Below are 16953 nucleotides of genomic sequence, written 5' to 3'. Positions count from 1 at the left end.
TTTTGGGGACTTGTGTTGAATTATTTTACTTTTATCAAGACTGTAGATTTTGAATTAAATTTCTTCTCTCTTTCTTTATTCTTAAATTAATTTTTTCCTTCTGGAGCCTTGAGTATTATTTAAGGTGACTTCTCTGTTCTTGTGATAAATCTTCTGCAATGTCTGAGGCATAAGATATAGAACAATTGAAATTTGCCCAGAAATTCAAATTAACTCTTCAACAACAATTACACAACAAATTTTCCCGATGGGGGGGACGGGGGTTTGAGATGGAATGAGTCAAAACCCAGTTTTAGACATCTTAATCTCTGCTTTCAAGGGGGAAAGAACTGGGCCCAAAAATGGGGAAAATGGAAAACATGAAAAATAAACAAGTAACCATGACAATCCCTTATGATTGCTCTTGTGTCTGCTCCTCTGGTTCTTTTTCCACTTCTGGTTCTAGTTCCATTGTGGATATTGCTTGTGGTTCTGGTTCCTTTTCTTGTACTGGTTTGACAGATACTGCTGCAGCATTTTTCTTAATTGAGGCAGTTTGGATGAGATGATTGTAGCTTCCCTTCACCTTAAACAACTGAGAGAAATGGTGCTTGCAGTACAGAATTCCATCCAGAGCAGCATAGGATGAAGTTGTAAGGGAGCAACCCCCATGAGAACACTTGAAACATGACTTGTGGTAAGATTCTCCCTCTACAGTAACCTGCACCACAAGTTGTTTCATTAAATCTTGTGGGGAATATAAGCTTTATAATTATAGGTTCCATATTCCCAATAATTGGACCTCAATTTGGGAATCCATTAGTCTAAAATCTAATTTGAAGCATGGAATTAAATCTCGGTCGAAACTGACCAAAATCTCCAGGGTCAAAACCCATGGTTGAAACCCAAGTTTTGACCCTGTGTCAAAACCTCGAAACGAAATCTGACACATCTGGGTTTCGGGCCTGACCGACACCGAGATCTCAATCCTTGATTTGAAGTCCCTAATATTTAGAAGACACATACAAGAAGAAGATCAAATTAGGGCTTGAGAGAGAGAGAGCAAACCTTCTCCAATGGATATGCTGTTTTGTTACAAGTGGCACATTTGTCTTGGGTCCCAGAGAAAAGGAAGGAAAGCTTGCTAGGAACCTTAGACTGTACAAGAATAAACATAAGATTTTCTTAGTTAGAGAACCCTCATTCTCTATGATTCAACTCAGTGAACAAGAAAACTAAAATAAAAAGAAAGAACCAATATGGATTACCAGTTCATTTTGCTTCTCAGATTTTCCTGTTGAATTGAACACATCCATCCATGATAAAACAAAATATAATTAGCCCAACAAAGAGAAGCAGACACACATGGTGGGTGAGAGAGAGAGAGAGAGAGAGACCTGTTTGGAAGTTCTTAGTGAAACTACCAGTTTCCTTGAAAAGTTGCTCAAAGTGAGGTTTGCAGAAAAGGATCCCATCCATGGAAGAGTAGTTACTCATCTGTAAAACAAATAAATTATCACAAATTTTATGAAAAACTACAAAAACTAGGGAAAATGAAATGCAGTTTTCCATAATTTTCATAATTTATACCACAAGAGTTCCTTTGCAATGGCTGCATTTGAAGCAGGATTTATGATAAGAGATTCCATCTGCTGATAACAAATCAACCACATAAACAGTCTTATTACAAGCATTGCATTTCTCCAGAGTCCCACTGAAAGCCATTCTTTTTTCTTCTTCTTCAACAAGATCCCTAACACAAAAGCTGATGAGAGATAAAAAAAAATAGAAACAGATTGAGATCTTGAGAATTGAAGAAAAGGGTTTTTTTTTTTTCTTTCTGGAAGAAGAGAATTCAATGGTAAAGCATGGAGTTCTTGCTCTATCTCCCAAAAATTTATTTTTTGAGATAGATGGAACTCCTATGCAAGCCAAAACAAGAGTGATTTAAATCAAATTATAACAGAATCACCTGTCCTTTCAATGATGCAAGGTGGATTAAAGGTTAAAAGTGGATGGATTAATGGGTGGAAATGGTGAATTCCACCTGTGGATTATGAAGATACACGTGATTGAAGTTGCGATTGCTTAGGAAATAAGATGAAAATGGACAACTCAATTATAGAGAGTAAATTCAACTAAATTTGGGAAGAATGAGAATGACGAGATTCTGACTCAGTCTTTATACAAAAAATGATCTGGAGCTTAGCTTACAATGGAGACAGGAACCAAACCTTTTTTTTTTTTTTTTTTTTTTGTGTTTTGGTAATAGCACTTTATTTAGTAACGTGGAAACTCATGGCTGAAGATTACATAACTCCAGGATCCATGGATCGAAAATATACCATACCAAACTAGTTTTTGCTATTCTTGTGCTGGTCGTTGGGTTCGTTATTATATCCATAACTACGAAAATGGTGTCACAAACCCATAAATTTTTATATCCCTATTGCTCCTCCCCCCCCCCCCCCCCGCCCCCATCCCCCATTTTAATGGGTTTCATTATAGCCCCTATACCAACGTGGGGGGGCCAATTAGAGTGGGCACAGGGGTATCAACACGTATTAGATTTTTAATATCTAGAGAAGTTGGGTGGTAATTTTTCACGCTCTTATGTTTTGATATAAAAAGGCAAGAGCCATGCAACCAAACAACGTTCTTTTTCCAAAATTATAAACTAGTTAGATTTCTTATCGCATTTAATAATATTATTTTTTTTTAAATGTACTTATTTTGTTTTTGAATCCAAGGTATTTAGATGCAAAGTAAAGGAAAATTTAATAATAATTATATATAAATAATAATTTAGAGTTAGTGATATAATCATGTGGGGTTAGTGATTACCAATTAAAGTTTCTTTTTTAGGTTTAAAATTTTCACTTCCGTTCCCTTATTTTCCCTTGCAACCAAACAGAACTTGAATGGCATTGGTCAAATTTACACGACCTTGGCAAAAGCTTTTCGGACATAATCCAGCAATTTTACGTACGAAATCTAACATAGCCTTAAAGCCCATCCAATTGTAATAAAGGTAGGGAATCTCTTTACCGTGAGCTAAGTGAAACCCAGTCCTTTCTTCGATGCACACCTTCTCAATAGGAGAGTTGTCTATCATTTGCTTTCTAATTTCTTTTTAGGAAAAGTTTTCACATAGAGTGTTGAGACTTAAATAGAGAGGTTGGGGGGTTTTGTCTTTTTCCAATGCATGTGAAAGGGGGCAAGACCATGCACACTTGCACGGGCTGTGTATGAAATCTTTGGTTTTTCTTTTTTAAAGAAATGATTTTCCATAATGTAAGAATAGAAAACCCTCTTACAATCTCTCTCCTCCTAACACTCTCTTTCTCCATTAGTTTCTATGGACGAAACCAAAAGCTTGCCTCCGAATGATGGACTCTTCCCACTCTTGACGTTGTTCTAACGCTCAAAATATATCATCAGGGCAAGGAGATGCTGTTGTGGCTATCCCATCTATCATAGATTAGAGGGGCCTAAGTAGTATTAACAAGTAGGTCCAACCCTTACTTACCTACCAAATTTCTAGTCAAATTTAACTATGCCCAAATGTCAAAAGGAAAATTAGTTCCAAACATGCCCTTGCTAGGAATCTCTGTTACATATCCATTTTAAATATTGCCACGTGAACACATGATGTAGCTATTTAGGCCGTTGGATAGAGAGGTCATCATATTTTCAAAACTTACTTCAGTTAAACATCCTCCAGGGTATTGGCTTGCATCCACATATATGTCCATGTAAGCCTACGGTACTCTAACCACTACTCTTCACTTTCCTATAGGCATAGATTTTCAAAGTTCTATTTTCCATGTGTCATCTTCAATAGGATTGCAACTTAACTTATGAGTAGGAGACCGAAGGGTCTGTCAACAAAATTTGAATTCCATCTGATCTCGTATGTTACAATTATTGGCATATAAAGTAGACATGTAGAAAATGCTACTACCGCAGGCATGCAAGAATCAAATTCCTGGTGTCAAAATAAAGCAAAAAAAAATGATGAAAATATTAGGGAGGCGGATCTCTGTCAGTCTGTATTGCCCTTGCACTGGTGTAGGGGCAACCAATAGGGGTGGAATTTTATATTTCATGAGGGGTAGGATGGCCATTTTGCTCTTCCTGCGTCTCGACACAGGTGCCACGTAACCTATAGTAATCTCCTTTTCCCATCATTTAATATGTTGGATTATGACTTGGATGCAGAGACCCAATTCCGATACAGATCCACATTGCAATCCAAACTCATCCAGGAATCAATGGATCCTAAATTTCAATTCATCTCATCAAGGTAAGAAGGCAGGCTACTTTGAACCATGTGGAGAGCGTATTTGATCTTTGACTTTTTGTTTGGCAGATTTTGGGGCAAGTAAATTCCGTGGTCATCTCAACCATATGACCTACCGCGAAGTTTACTTTCCTATTCTATTCTCAACCATCCGGTTGTTCTCGGAAACACTATTAACAATCAATTAATGGCAAAGTTTTCCTTAAACCGTGCAGTGGAGGGAAAACCCATCATCCTAGGGTCCTAAATGTTTGCACCCTATTTTATGAATGGTTGACACTATCCCTCCACTGTTGTGAGATACCAATGCACACCAATCGGATGCCACAGTCAATGGGGTAATCATTTAATATTTGTTTTGCCATCTATAAAAGTCAAAGGTCGAAGTTTTCTTGCACTGTGGATGAAGGAAACACTCACGAATCTAGGGTCATTATTACTCCCTCCTCCTTACTTGTTGGGAGGTCTGAAATGCTCTCCATTGTTCCTTAGCACCCATCCAAGGCCAATGAAGGTCGTCCGTAAAAACCGTGGTTGGTAAATGAAAACTCGGTGCATAGTCAAATTGCAATGGAATTAAAGAAACCACACTTCTGTATAGCCTTTACACCAACTAGTCCATACAGAAGAGGACAAATGTTAGCGCAGTTGGTTAGATCCTTGTCCGATAGAGTATAGTCTCCCAAAAGGTCTCAGGTTCTATCCACCCTCCCCCCCCTCCCCCCCTCCCCTCCCCTTTCTTTTTTACCAGGTGGGGTTGGCATCTCTTGGAGCTCAACCCAATCAGGGATTGTAAAAAACAACTAGAACCCTTTGAGGCTGGATGATTGACAAAACAGAAAAAAAAAGGGTAACAATCTGTCTTCATCCATGTCTCAATTGATTCCTTGAATAAGCACTGATAGGACCAATTCATTGGAATGATTTATTATAGGGATGGGGACCATACAATAGGTGGTGTAGTGGACCATGGATTGAACACCTCAAGATAGATACTACCCTTCGGTAGAGTGACCTAGTTTCTTCATCAATGTGATGTTATAGACATGATCATACTGAAGTAGAACCATTCATTAGTTGAATATCAGGGACTTCAAACCAGTGGTAGACACAGTTGTTATATGTGATTGAAGTTTGGATTCAAAAACAGAGGATGCAAGATGGCATCTTTGTTATGTCATAACTCTAGCTTTCTTGTGGCTTCTATGAATTAGAATTATGGTATTGCAGGATTCACACATGAATTGGAGGCAAGGGGTCTCTATCAAGGACTTAAAAGCGCCAAAGACCGAGGATGGGAAAAAGTAGTAGTCTGGACTGATTGTTAAGTTTTGATTTCTTGGTTTCAGGAGGGAGGACAGTCTACTTGGCCTTGGGATATTTTTGCTTTCTGTATGATATATATCAGCTTGTGTTTTAACCTTTAAAACAGTAGTTTTTGTGAAGAAGGATAGGAAGGTAATTTCAGTGGCTGAGATAGGTTAGCCAGGTCAGCTAGAATGGAGAAATGTTCTGTATCTGTTAAAACTGATGTACATTTGTATCTATTTAGTTAAGGTTTATTTATTTATTTTTTTTCATATAAAAATAATACAAAAGCCCTTCTACTCTTCTTATTGTGGGCTGTTTAACAAGCCAAGTCACTCGAACCAGAAGAACTAACAGATCAAAGATACATTGAGGCTCCATCTGGTTGCAAGGTAAATAAAGAGAAAGGAAGTGAAATGAAATCAATACTAAAAGGGAAACTTTTGTCTCTTTTTTTTTTTATTTTTTTATTTTGGTACGATAAAAGGGAAACTTTTGTAATCATTAAATAAAAGTTAATGTAACCAACTCCAAAACATTCAAAATCTGGTCATTAAATCTTACTACATTTTGCAATCAAATTCCTTGGTCTTAAGAATTAAAATTAAGATTCCCTTTTGAAAAGTACAATTAACATATTTAGTAAGAGCTTAGGTAGTTACACAATCATGATTATAAAAGTTTCCATTTTCATTTTAAAATTGACTTCACTGCCCCTTCCTTCCCTTCACTTGCAACCAGACAGAGCCTTAGAACAACAGAACTCCCAGTTTCTTGTATCTTACTTTCATAGTATTCAGCTCTCAAAAAATGTTTATTTTAACTTATAATACATTTACACAGCAATTATTGACTCTCAAAGTTATAGTGCATGAAAATGCAGAGAACCTCTTTGAATAGTACTGCTTAAGTGATAATGATACCTTGCAGCTCAATCACAGAGGCAACACAACTTGCTGGCACAAAATGAGATCCGATATTGTCTTGCCATGCCTGTCAATCCTCCGAGAACAATTGACACCACCATCAAGAATGTTTCGGACCATGACATTCAAAGATTGGATTCCCTTGACTTCATATATCTCGACTTTCACGTGTTCATTAACCCAACAGTTTCTCTTCTTGATGGCATCAGGATCACAAGAGGAAGACATACCTAAAAGACTTAAGACCACTTGCTTCACCCATTCGGGTGTTATTACCGTCTTCAGCCTCTCAATGTCTGAAGGGAAATGTGGTATAAGGGAGAAATTCAAGTCATTTCCCTTATCTCCAGCCCTGCCATGTGCTACATGATAAAGTGGAATCCTTTGGCCCGCTGGAGCAGGAACTACTTCAACTTTTAGTGATGGCAACTCCATATGAGCACCAAATGCAGTTTTCTCCTTGCTTGCCTCCAAGTGTGTCCCATGTAAACTATGATCTTTCACTCTATCATTTTTTGGGCTGGTCTCCAGGCTTGAGTCCATAACTTCAGTGACTTCGGCTCCAGTTTTCCACAGCACAGATTCACGTCCAACCTGAATGACAAGTCAAGTCTTTCTTCAGAATTTCTTCTCTTGGACTAGATGCTGCAGGCATGGTTCGAGTTTAAAAGCACAAGCTAGGAATATATCGAAGTAGACTAGATTCAATCATGACTGGAATGTGTTTGATTCATCTTTTAAAATTCAAATTTGAGGTTGAGTTGACCAAAGACAGGAGCAACCTGGTCATGATCATCCCAGACATTAATTCCTTCGTATAGCAGTGTATAATTGAATCCCACATCACAGCCAAGAGGAAATATAAATTAAGATGAGTAAGCCATACCAGTTCTTTTTCAAGAATTATCTCTTTCTTGTGCCCTGTGCTGCATTTAGCAAACAACAAAGAATCACAACAACAACAACTCAGCCTTATCCCAACTAAATGGGGTCGGCTACAAGGAATCCAGTAGAAACAAAATAATAATAATAATAATAAGTAGAAGAATAAGAACACAGCAAAGACACAAACTCTAGGGCATTGACCCAACTTAGCTACGAACCGCATCATATCTGCTCAACATTCCTCTCTTGTCCACGAGAAAGGTGTGAAACAAGATAGATAGTAATCAATTAGAGTCAAAAGTCTCTAAATAAAACCCCCATGATGTAGAGAGAATAACTAGTTGATTAATGCTTAAGTGATTAATCCTATCACTTAGCCCTTTATTTATAGTAATAGAATCAAAGAGTACAACTCCTAATCAAAGTAGGAGTGCTAATAACAGAAATAGAAACAACTAGGAATGCACACTCCTAGTCAAACTAGGAGTGCTCCCCTTGTCTATTCTAATAGAGATCGACAAGGGGAAAAATACAGAAATAAAAAGCAAATTACAGAATAATAAAAACAGAAAATAAAGAGGGAGAAAGTGGGAGATAAAGTGGGAAAAAGGACCAGAATACCCCTACGGTATTCTGGCCCATATATTCTAACACTCCCCCTCAAGTTGGTGCAAAGATGTCGCACATGCCCAACTTGGCTAAAAAAGGACGAAACACTTTGCCACTCAGACCCTTTGTGAACACATCAGCCAGTTGATCAGTAGACTTCACATAGGGAACACAGATTAGTCCAGCTTCAAGTTTCTCCTTGATGAAATGTTGGTCTACCTCCACATGTTTTGTACGATCATGTTGGACAGGATTATGAGCGATGTTTATGGCAGCCTTATTGTCACAATATAACATCATTGGAAGTTGGACAACCCCAATATCTTGCAACAACCCTTTAAGCCACAACAATTCACAGATGCCATGCGCCATCACACGGAATTCAACCTCAGCACTGGACCTAGCCACCACATTCTGTTTCTTACTACGCCAGGTGACGAGGTTACCTCCTACAAAAGAGCAATATCCAGAGATGGACTTCCGATCACATGAACCAACCCAATCTGCATCAGTGTATGCTTCAACCTTCAGATGACCATTGGAAGATAAAAGAATTCCTTGTCCCGGAGCAGATTTCAAGTATCGTAAGATGCGAAGAACCACCTCCATATGAGAAGAATAAGGGTCATGCATAAACTGGCTGACCATACTAACTGCAATGGCAATGTCTGGCCGAGTGTGAGATAAGTAGATAAGTTTGCCGACCAACAGCTGATAACGACCTTTGTCAACTGGTGTGCCTTCTTTCTCCATAAGTCTTGGCGTAGCTTCTATGGGAGTGTCTGAAGGATGACACCCTAGCAGCCCAGTTTCAGATAGTAGATCCAAGACATACTTTCTCTGAGACAGAAATATGCCCTTTGAAGAGCGAGCAACCTCTATCCCTAGAAAATATTTTAGAGTCCCCAGATCCTTAATTTCAAACTCACGGCCAAGAAACAGCTTCAACCTTTTTATCTCATCACCATCATTGTCGGTCACTACAATATCATCAACATAAACTATGAGGAGAGTAACCCTATCACCCATACGTTTGATGAACAAGGTATGATCAACATTGCTTTGCTGGTAGCCCACTGAAAGCATAGCCCTGTGAAATCTACCGAACCAAGCTCTTGGTGACTGCTTCAAGCCATAGAGTGCACGCTTCAGTTGACAAACCTTACCCTTGGTAGCAGGACTTGAAAAACCTGGAGGAATGTCCATATATACCTCTTCTCTTAGTTCACCATAGAGGAAGGCATTCTTCACATCCAACTGCTGAAGATCCCATCTAAGGTTTACAGCACAGGATAGCAATACCCTGACAGTATTGACTTTTGCTACTGGTGCGAAAGTCTCCTGGTAGTCAATGCCATATGTCTGAGTAAAGCCTTTAGCAACTAGACGTGCCTTGTACCGATCCACTGTACCATCTGCCTTCTGCTTGACCACAAACACCCATTTACAACCCACTGGTTTTTTCCCTGGAGGAAGAGCTACAAGATCCCACGTATTGTTTTTGTTCAATGCTCTCATTTCTTCCAACATTGCTGCCTTCCACTTCCCATCTATAGATGCTTCCTGCCAATTTTTAGGAATGGAAACAGAAGAAAGGGAGGAAACAAAAGTACGAAAAGAAGGAGAAAGAGAACTATAAGAAACAAAACGGGAAATAGGTTGTAAAGGGCAAGTCCTGGTACCTTTGCGATGTGCGATGGGTAGATCAGAAGAGGAGGGCTCACCAGGAGGAGGATCTGGATCCTGAGGCGGCAACTAGATGGGTATCGGTGCTGCAGTAGACTAATTCTGCCCTCTGTTAGAACATCTCCGGTTATAAGTGAGAATGGTGGAATTGTCAATGGTCCTCTGAAAGTTACGAATGGTCCTCTGTACTGGAGTCAGCTCCCCCTGAGTAGGAACATTACCACCACCTATTTCCAAGGTCTCCCCTTGTATTGGAATCCCCCCAGGTGAAGGGGCAGCAGCCATGGGAGGCTGGACAGCAACCTCGGGAGGCTAGACAGCAGTTATGGGAGGCTGGTTGGTGGCTATAGGTGATGCTGGGAAGGGAAACCCAAGAGGATGAACCACATCTTCACTAGAGTGCTCCCCCTGAAGAGGCGGGGAAGAATAATAGGAAAGGGTTTCATGGAAAACCACATCCATACTGACCATAGTACGGCGGGTAGGAGGGTGGTAACACTTGTAACCTTTCTAGGTTGAAGAATAACCCAAAAAAATACACCTCAACCCCCGGGGTTCAAGTTTGCCAGGGGAATGAGTATCCCTAGCATAACAGACACGACCAAAGACCTTAGGAGGGACCACAAAAGAGGAATCACCAAGTAAAAGGTCAGCGGGGCTACGGGAATCCAAAACCCGTGAAGGCAACCTATTAATAAGGTAAGTCTGCAGAAGAACAAGATCACCCCAATATTGGGATGGAACATGGCGAGCAAACATTAAAGCTCCGCCACTTCCAACAAGTGGCGATTCTTTCTTTCGCCACACCATTTTGGGCTAGGGTATCAACACAACTAGTCTGATGTATAATCCCATGATCAGCAAGGTACTGTTGAAATTGGGATTCTTTATATTCAGTGTCATTATCACTCCGTAAAACCTTATGAGTGGCCTGGAATTGGGTCTGGATCATTTTATGAAAATATTGAAAACAAGAAAAAACTTGTTTTTAGACTGAAGAAGATAAATCCAAGTATTACGAGAATGACAATCACTAAATGAAACAAACCAACGGTGGCCAGAAATAGAGGTCTTACGACTAGGTCCCCAAACATCCGAATGCACCAAATTAAAACAAGAAGAACTCCTTTTATCTGATAAAGAAAAAGTTGCACGTGTCTGTTTGGCCAGAACACAAGCCTCACAAAAAAAGTTATCCTTATTACATTTGGTGACTAAAGAAGGAAATAAATGTGCTAAAATTCCTGATGGAGGGTGACCTAATCTAGAGTGCCATTGGTAAAGTTCAGAAGAGACCAAGGAGTTCTGATGCAGTGGAGAAGTTACCGGTGGAGAGAGATGACCATCATCAAGCAGATACAGCCCACCATGAACTTTACCCAATCCAATCATCTTCCCAGACTCCAGATCCTGAAAAACACAATGGGAAGGAAAAAAGGTTACCTTGCAGTTAAGATCATGAGTAATACTACTAATGGAAAGGAGGTTAGTAGTAAAATTAGGGATATGTAAAACAGAAGACAAAGGGAGGTTTGAAGTGCAGTTGATGATCCCTTTTCTAGAGATAGAGGAAAGGGAACCATCAGCCACTTTGACCTTGTCTTTCCCAGAAGTGGGAGAGTATCTATAAAATAAGCTAGAAGAGCCAGTCATGTGATCCGTAGCTCCGGAATCAATTATCCAGGGATGGGAAGCTACAGAAGCACAATGACCACCAAAAGGGATACCTGACCGGGCAAAATAAGAACTTGAAGGAGCCGAGGAATTGGCAGTAGCAGCGGAAGTAGTAGAGGCCGCAGCAGCGGAAGACCTTAGTACACGCAGGAAAGCCTGTAGATCGTCCTGGGATAGACCAATGTCCGTAGCTGGGGCTATAGCAAGAGATTCAGATTGATGTGCCTTGCTCTTAGGTTTTTTCTTGGCAGCCCGCTTGGCTTCAAAGTCAGCCGGTTTCCCATGAAGCTTCCAGCATTTGTCCTTGGTGTGATAAGGCTTGTGACAGTGGTCACATGTAATAGGACTGGAAGTAGAACTACCAACAGATAACGTACCAATAGGGGTAGCGATGAGCCGGGCAGCGATGCGGAGAGCCGATCTGTCCGAAATAGGAGGATGTAACATAGCAGCCACTGCAGTTTTCTTCTGAAGAGACCAGGGCATAGGATTTTTCAAGTGTGGGAAAAGGTGAATGGCCCAACACCTGAACACGTATCTAGTCATATTCAACATTCAACCCAGCCAAGAAATCATAAACCCGAATCTTGTCAACATGCTTCTTATATGCAACTATGTTGGCAACGGTATCAGGGTGATAATCTGAAAAATGGTCCAATTGCTGCCAGAGGCTGCAGAGAGTGGCATAATATTTAGACACAGTTAGGTCCCCTTAAGTAGTATGAAGAACCTTCTTGCGAAGCTCATAAACCTGAGCATCATTACCAAGCTGCCCATATGTCTCCTTACATGCTGCCCAAATCTGAGAAGCCGTATCAAGTAAAAGAAAACCCTGTGCAAGATCTGAAGTCATAGAACCAACCAAATAGGACATAAGAAGGCCATTGTGGGCTAGCCATTTAGTCCGGGCAGCACTAGGGGTAGTCGGCATAGGAATAATCCCATCAATATAATCAGTGAGGCCACGTACAGCAATAGCAAAAGAGGCTGATCGAGACCATAGAAGATAGTTGCTGCCGTCTAACTTGATAGGGTTAGGGTGGAGATCACGAAAATCAGACTTGTCATTGGTAACCTGATCAGATGTGGCAGTGGAGATATCAGTGGAGTCACCCATAGTGCAGAGAGGAGCTGATCAGCAGAGAAAGCCACTGAAGAAGCCAAACCAGGGATGGAAAACACACCACCCAAAAAACCAGCAGCAAACAAGGAGCCCTCCCCAATATTGATTAAGTTAGAGTTTGGAAGAAACCCAAAAAAAAGAGCAATCGATGGGGGGAGAGTAAACCAAAAATCTATGCTGCAGATGAAGCCAGGTGAATCAGTCCAAGAGCCTGCAGGGTATGCCTTTGATGAAGAATAAAACCAAAAACAAACAGCAACTGTAATCAGCCCTAATCCCAATATCGATAAGGCTCAGGGTTTTGTTGTAGGAGAACCTTGAAAATAAGAAATCGAATGGGAGAAGGGGCCTTCAGTACCAATATGAGGCTGGAAAACAGCAGTCCAGTGTCGCAGAAGTGCTCCAATATAGGGAGAAGCAGTCCCAATAAACCCAGGCCCGATCTGCAATAAAATTTGGAAGCTCTAATTTCCGCAAGAGGGAACCAGCAGCAGCCATCAAACAGGAAAATTAGGTCATGAATTATGAAAAAAGAGAGGTGAGAAGGGGCAGCAACTAGATCATAAGATCACCTCTGCAGTGCTGCCCTTAGATAAGGAGAAGAAGCAAGGAGAAGGAAGAGAAAAGAGATCAAGAGAGAGGGGAAAGAGAAGAGAACACGATGGGAGGGTGGGGAAAAAAAATTTAGGTTAGATCAATCGTGGCTGTGATACCATGCAGAGAGAATAACTAGTTGATTAATGCTTAAGTGATTAATCCTATCACTTAGCCCTTTATTTATAGTAATAGAATCAAAGAGTACAACTCCTAATCAAAGTAGGAGTGCTAATAACAGAAATAGAAACAACTAGGAGTGCTCCCCTTGTCTATTCTAATAGAGATCGACAAGGGGAAAAATACAGAAATAAAAAGCAAATTACAGAATAATAAAAACAGAAAATAAAGAGGGAGAAAGTGGGAGATAAAGTGGGAAAAAGGACCAGAATACCCCTACGGTATTCTGGCCCATATATTCTAACACATGATTCAGAGAAGTTGATTGACTAGAAGACTTTGCAACTATTTGAAGTTGAAACCACCCAAGGAAGAAGACATGTGATGTAATACAGATACAAACCTACATGCACGGCATAACCTTAGCTTACAACTTCGTCTTAATGGATTTTAACGGCCATAGTGGCTTTGGTGATAGGTTGACAGTTGCCATTGGTCATTGCCATCATGCTTAAAAGAGTCACATATAATAGACAACAAACAGTCAAACCAGTATAATAGTTCTCGAGCAATGCAGACACGTCTCCATTATAATATTTTATACTTTGCTTTTATTTCTTTTCTTCTTCTTTTTTTTTTGGGGGGGGGGGGGGTGGTAAATGCTTATAACTTCCATTTCCCACCTTTTCCTAATCTAATCAATGCCATTGTGTAATGGAAATATCAACTACATTGAAATACCTTTAGCACATTAGAGTCTCACAGTCAGCAATGTTAAAATAAAGACAATCAAAAGCCAATAAGAAATTAACCTAATCCCACCGCCACCAGCTGGTCCATTTGTATATAAAGCAGTGAACTCTTTCACAAACTGAACTGCATGCTCCTTCTGCTCAAACAGTCCATCCATGCGTAGCCTTATGTCTTCACTGTCTCGTTCCAACAATGTGGCTTCACTGATGTTGGTTGCTTTCAGGCTATCAAGTCCTATAATATAGGAAACAATACGCTCATTAACACCAGGAAGTACTTCTTCCATCCATGACCTAACCTGATGAAATGAAAGAGATTATCACTACAAAAATAAAATCAAATTTAAAGAATAAAATGTCCAGTCTTGTTTATAAGTAATTTTTAGAAGTAAAGTCATAATCATGAATAACCACAGGGTAGGTAAGTAATGAAACTCCCATTTGGCACAGATATGAAAAGTGTAAAGGTTTAACTTACCAGAAACTCAGCTGCTTTAGCACGTTTTATACATCCATATCCTCCATAGGATATCTCTCCCCAGCCTTTCCATCCATAATCCTGAGGAGAACAACTTCTGTTTTATTTCCCCCAGAAGATAAATATTAAATTTATAAATTTTATAGTAACAAGTGGCTTTAGTAGCTTCCCAGGGTTCTGGCTGCAATATATTTTTAATTAAGGTAATAAGCAAGAGGATAATTGAAAAAGATTACATGGTTTTACATTTCGCATGAGGTTAAATTAACTGAAATCAATGCATTTGTCAGACACAAGCACCCACAGAAACAGTTATACATGCAAAACACATGCCTTAGAACCACATGAAATTTGTATTCAGAGAGTCTGTGGTACATCATTCATTAGCTTTAATGGTTGTAGTGCTGAGATTAAAACTAGAGAACTGTAGTTTCAGAACCCATTGGCATTATTATACTTAACATTTCAAGACCAGGAAAAATGGATTCAAAAATCAATGCATTTGAGAGAACTAGCAAGTGGTGTTAATGGGCGACAAAATAATGGGAAATCAACCAAGATGGTTCAGCCATGACAGCAAAGACCTAATGCACTGATTAAGAGTGGTACGGAGCAGGTTATGGTTCTAAAAAGACTTCAGTTGAAGTGGTGATAAAATGAACGAGTATTATGAGTTAATAAAAGATATGGCCCAAATACAGTGGACAGAACAGGATTCATTTAAGCTGACCAAAATCTAGGGACCAAATTATATCCAAGAGATCCCTCCCCCCATGGAAATAGTATAACAGGATGGCCTTCCGAAGCAAACTGGCTAGGTATTCAAGCCAATGACAACAATACAGAAGGACATTGTCAGATCACTACAGCCCTGTTGATTTAATGACCTACCCACCTGAATCTTCTGCATTGATTGGGAGAGGGACAAGGACACATTAGGTCGGAAAGTTACAAATCACAATTATAAGGGATTGTGACATTCCTCATTCCTATGAAAGCTTTAGGTTAGCACCAAGGATTTAAAACTCAGGATGCAGGAATGAGTTTGATTCCATTCTGCCGAACCCAAGTTGGTTGGCTGAGTTTGGTTGTTCCTGGCTGAGTATTGGTGGTAAACAGGGGTTAATAGACCTGGTCAGCGGATTTTTGAGGATATTGGTATCGTATTGGTGGATCAAGCTCCGCTGATCCTAAGTTGACTCCATCAGGTTGCAGAATCTGATCCTCATACTTGAAAACATGGCTAGCATTGAAGCTTACAAAGTGCAGCTCAAGGCCGATTAAATTTTATCTAGACTCAGGAGCTAAAAGTTGTGACAACACTGGAAGTGGATATCTTATTTTCTGCTTCAAATTTTTTTAGTGGACATAAATTGTGCAAATACGATCTTACCTTTGGAATTAACTTCAACAGTTTGTCCGGAATACACTGATCAGATGGTTTCGCACCAACACAAGCAACTTTGTCTCTTGATAATGAATGGAAAGAAACATTTCCAAAATCTAAAACCTGTTATTATGGAAAGATATCAATATTTTGCAACTAAGTGCTAGTATAAGATGACTCAATATGTGGACCTACCACATCGGGAGTAATATAGGCAGCTGGATCTCCAACCTCATAGATAAGTTGTTGAGCACATGTACTAAAACTTATAACCCCTCCACTGCCTTCTGCCTTTGCTACGCATACACTTCCATCAAAACCAACTTCAGCGAAAGGAAGTGATAAATCGAAAAGAAGCTCAAAAGATAGGTCTCTGTATTTATCCCCTGCAATGGTATTACATATGAGTTAAAATCAATCAAAACCAACTTCAGCGAAATGAAGTGATAAATCGAAAAGAAGCTCAAAAGATAGGTCTAGGTATTTATCCCCTGCGATGGCTTACATGTAACAGTTAAAAGTTTCCTGTATAATAGAACAGTCAACAATTTCCCAAGATTCTTTTTCCCAGAATCATAACAAACTGAAGGAGGACAAGGATGTAGGGATTTCATTTGAATACATTAGAAAAATCACCACCTGTCTAATTACAAAGTTATGCAAAGGCAACGGTTATGCAATAGTTCACCTGGATGCATGAAGTACCCTCCTGTGAGTTGACAGCCACACTCCAGAAGATGGCCAGCAAGAGATCCTTGTGCCAGCAACTGTAAGTCATTCCAATTCCATCCTAGTTCATAGACCTAACAAACATTCCAAATAGATTATTTGGATAATTACTCAAAAGTAAATTATAAAATTGATTAACTGCATGACATTCTACACAAATGGAGGAACCAAATATAATTGAAAATGTCAGACATAATGTTTGTTCAATTAACATTCCCATTTTGTTACAGAAAGATATGACCTTTGCCCACATTTTCTCTTTTCTCTATTTTGTGAGAGTACCAATGGACTTGGTTACAGCCTCCCATAGTACATGTATATTCATATCCATCTTTATTTAATGTACATATCTTAATATCCTGAAACTATAAGAAACTTGCTATAGCATCTGTTTCTCAAA

The 16953-nt window shown here is 39.6% G+C and overlaps 2 protein-coding genes across 4 annotated transcripts in view; both read right to left on the bottom strand.

Moving 5' to 3' along the window:
- Positions 1–173: 173 nt before the first annotated feature.
- LOC122663182 (LIM domain-containing protein WLIM2b-like) lies at positions 174–1906 on the bottom strand. Its single transcript, XM_043858887.1, has 7 exons — positions 1851–1906; positions 1738–1741; positions 1570–1705; positions 1377–1476; positions 1248–1273; positions 1048–1137; positions 174–700 (listed from the first exon to the last, which is right to left on the bottom strand). The coding sequence occupies exons 3-7, from the start codon at positions 1702–1704 to the stop codon at positions 392–394; spliced, it is 660 nt and encodes a 219-aa protein (XP_043714822.1). The 5' UTR covers position 1705; positions 1738–1741; positions 1851–1906; the 3' UTR covers positions 174–391.
- A 4517-nt stretch (positions 1907–6423) lies between these two features.
- Positions 6424–16953, bottom strand: part of LOC122663151 — a 31031-nt gene continuing 20501 nt past the window's right edge. The window contains exons 8-14 of one of the 3 annotated variants that reach the window (XM_043858856.1): positions 16513–16627; positions 16020–16210; positions 15831–15947; positions 14438–14518; positions 14020–14258; positions 7403–7442; positions 6424–7110 (exon numbers count right to left, since the gene is read on the bottom strand). In XM_043858856.1, the coding sequence (XP_043714791.1) occupies positions 6526–7110; positions 7403–7442; positions 14020–14258; positions 14438–14518; positions 15831–15947; positions 16020–16210; positions 16513–16627 (1368 nt within the window). In that variant the 3' untranslated portion in view covers positions 6424–6525. The remainder of the gene's footprint in view (positions 7111–7402; positions 7443–14019; positions 14259–14437; positions 14519–15830; positions 15948–16019; positions 16211–16512; positions 16628–16953) is intronic. The other 2 variants (XM_043858863.1, XM_043858870.1) reach the window with 2 other exon arrangements.

This window comes from Telopea speciosissima, chromosome 1 (genome assembly GCF_018873765.1).
Source record: "Telopea speciosissima isolate NSW1024214 ecotype Mountain lineage chromosome 1, Tspe_v1, whole genome shotgun sequence".
NCBI classification, from domain to species: domain Eukaryota; kingdom Viridiplantae; phylum Streptophyta; class Magnoliopsida; order Proteales; family Proteaceae; genus Telopea; species Telopea speciosissima.
The sequence above is the reverse complement of the archived record's forward strand: the minus strand, read 5'-3'. Positions and strand labels throughout refer to the sequence as shown.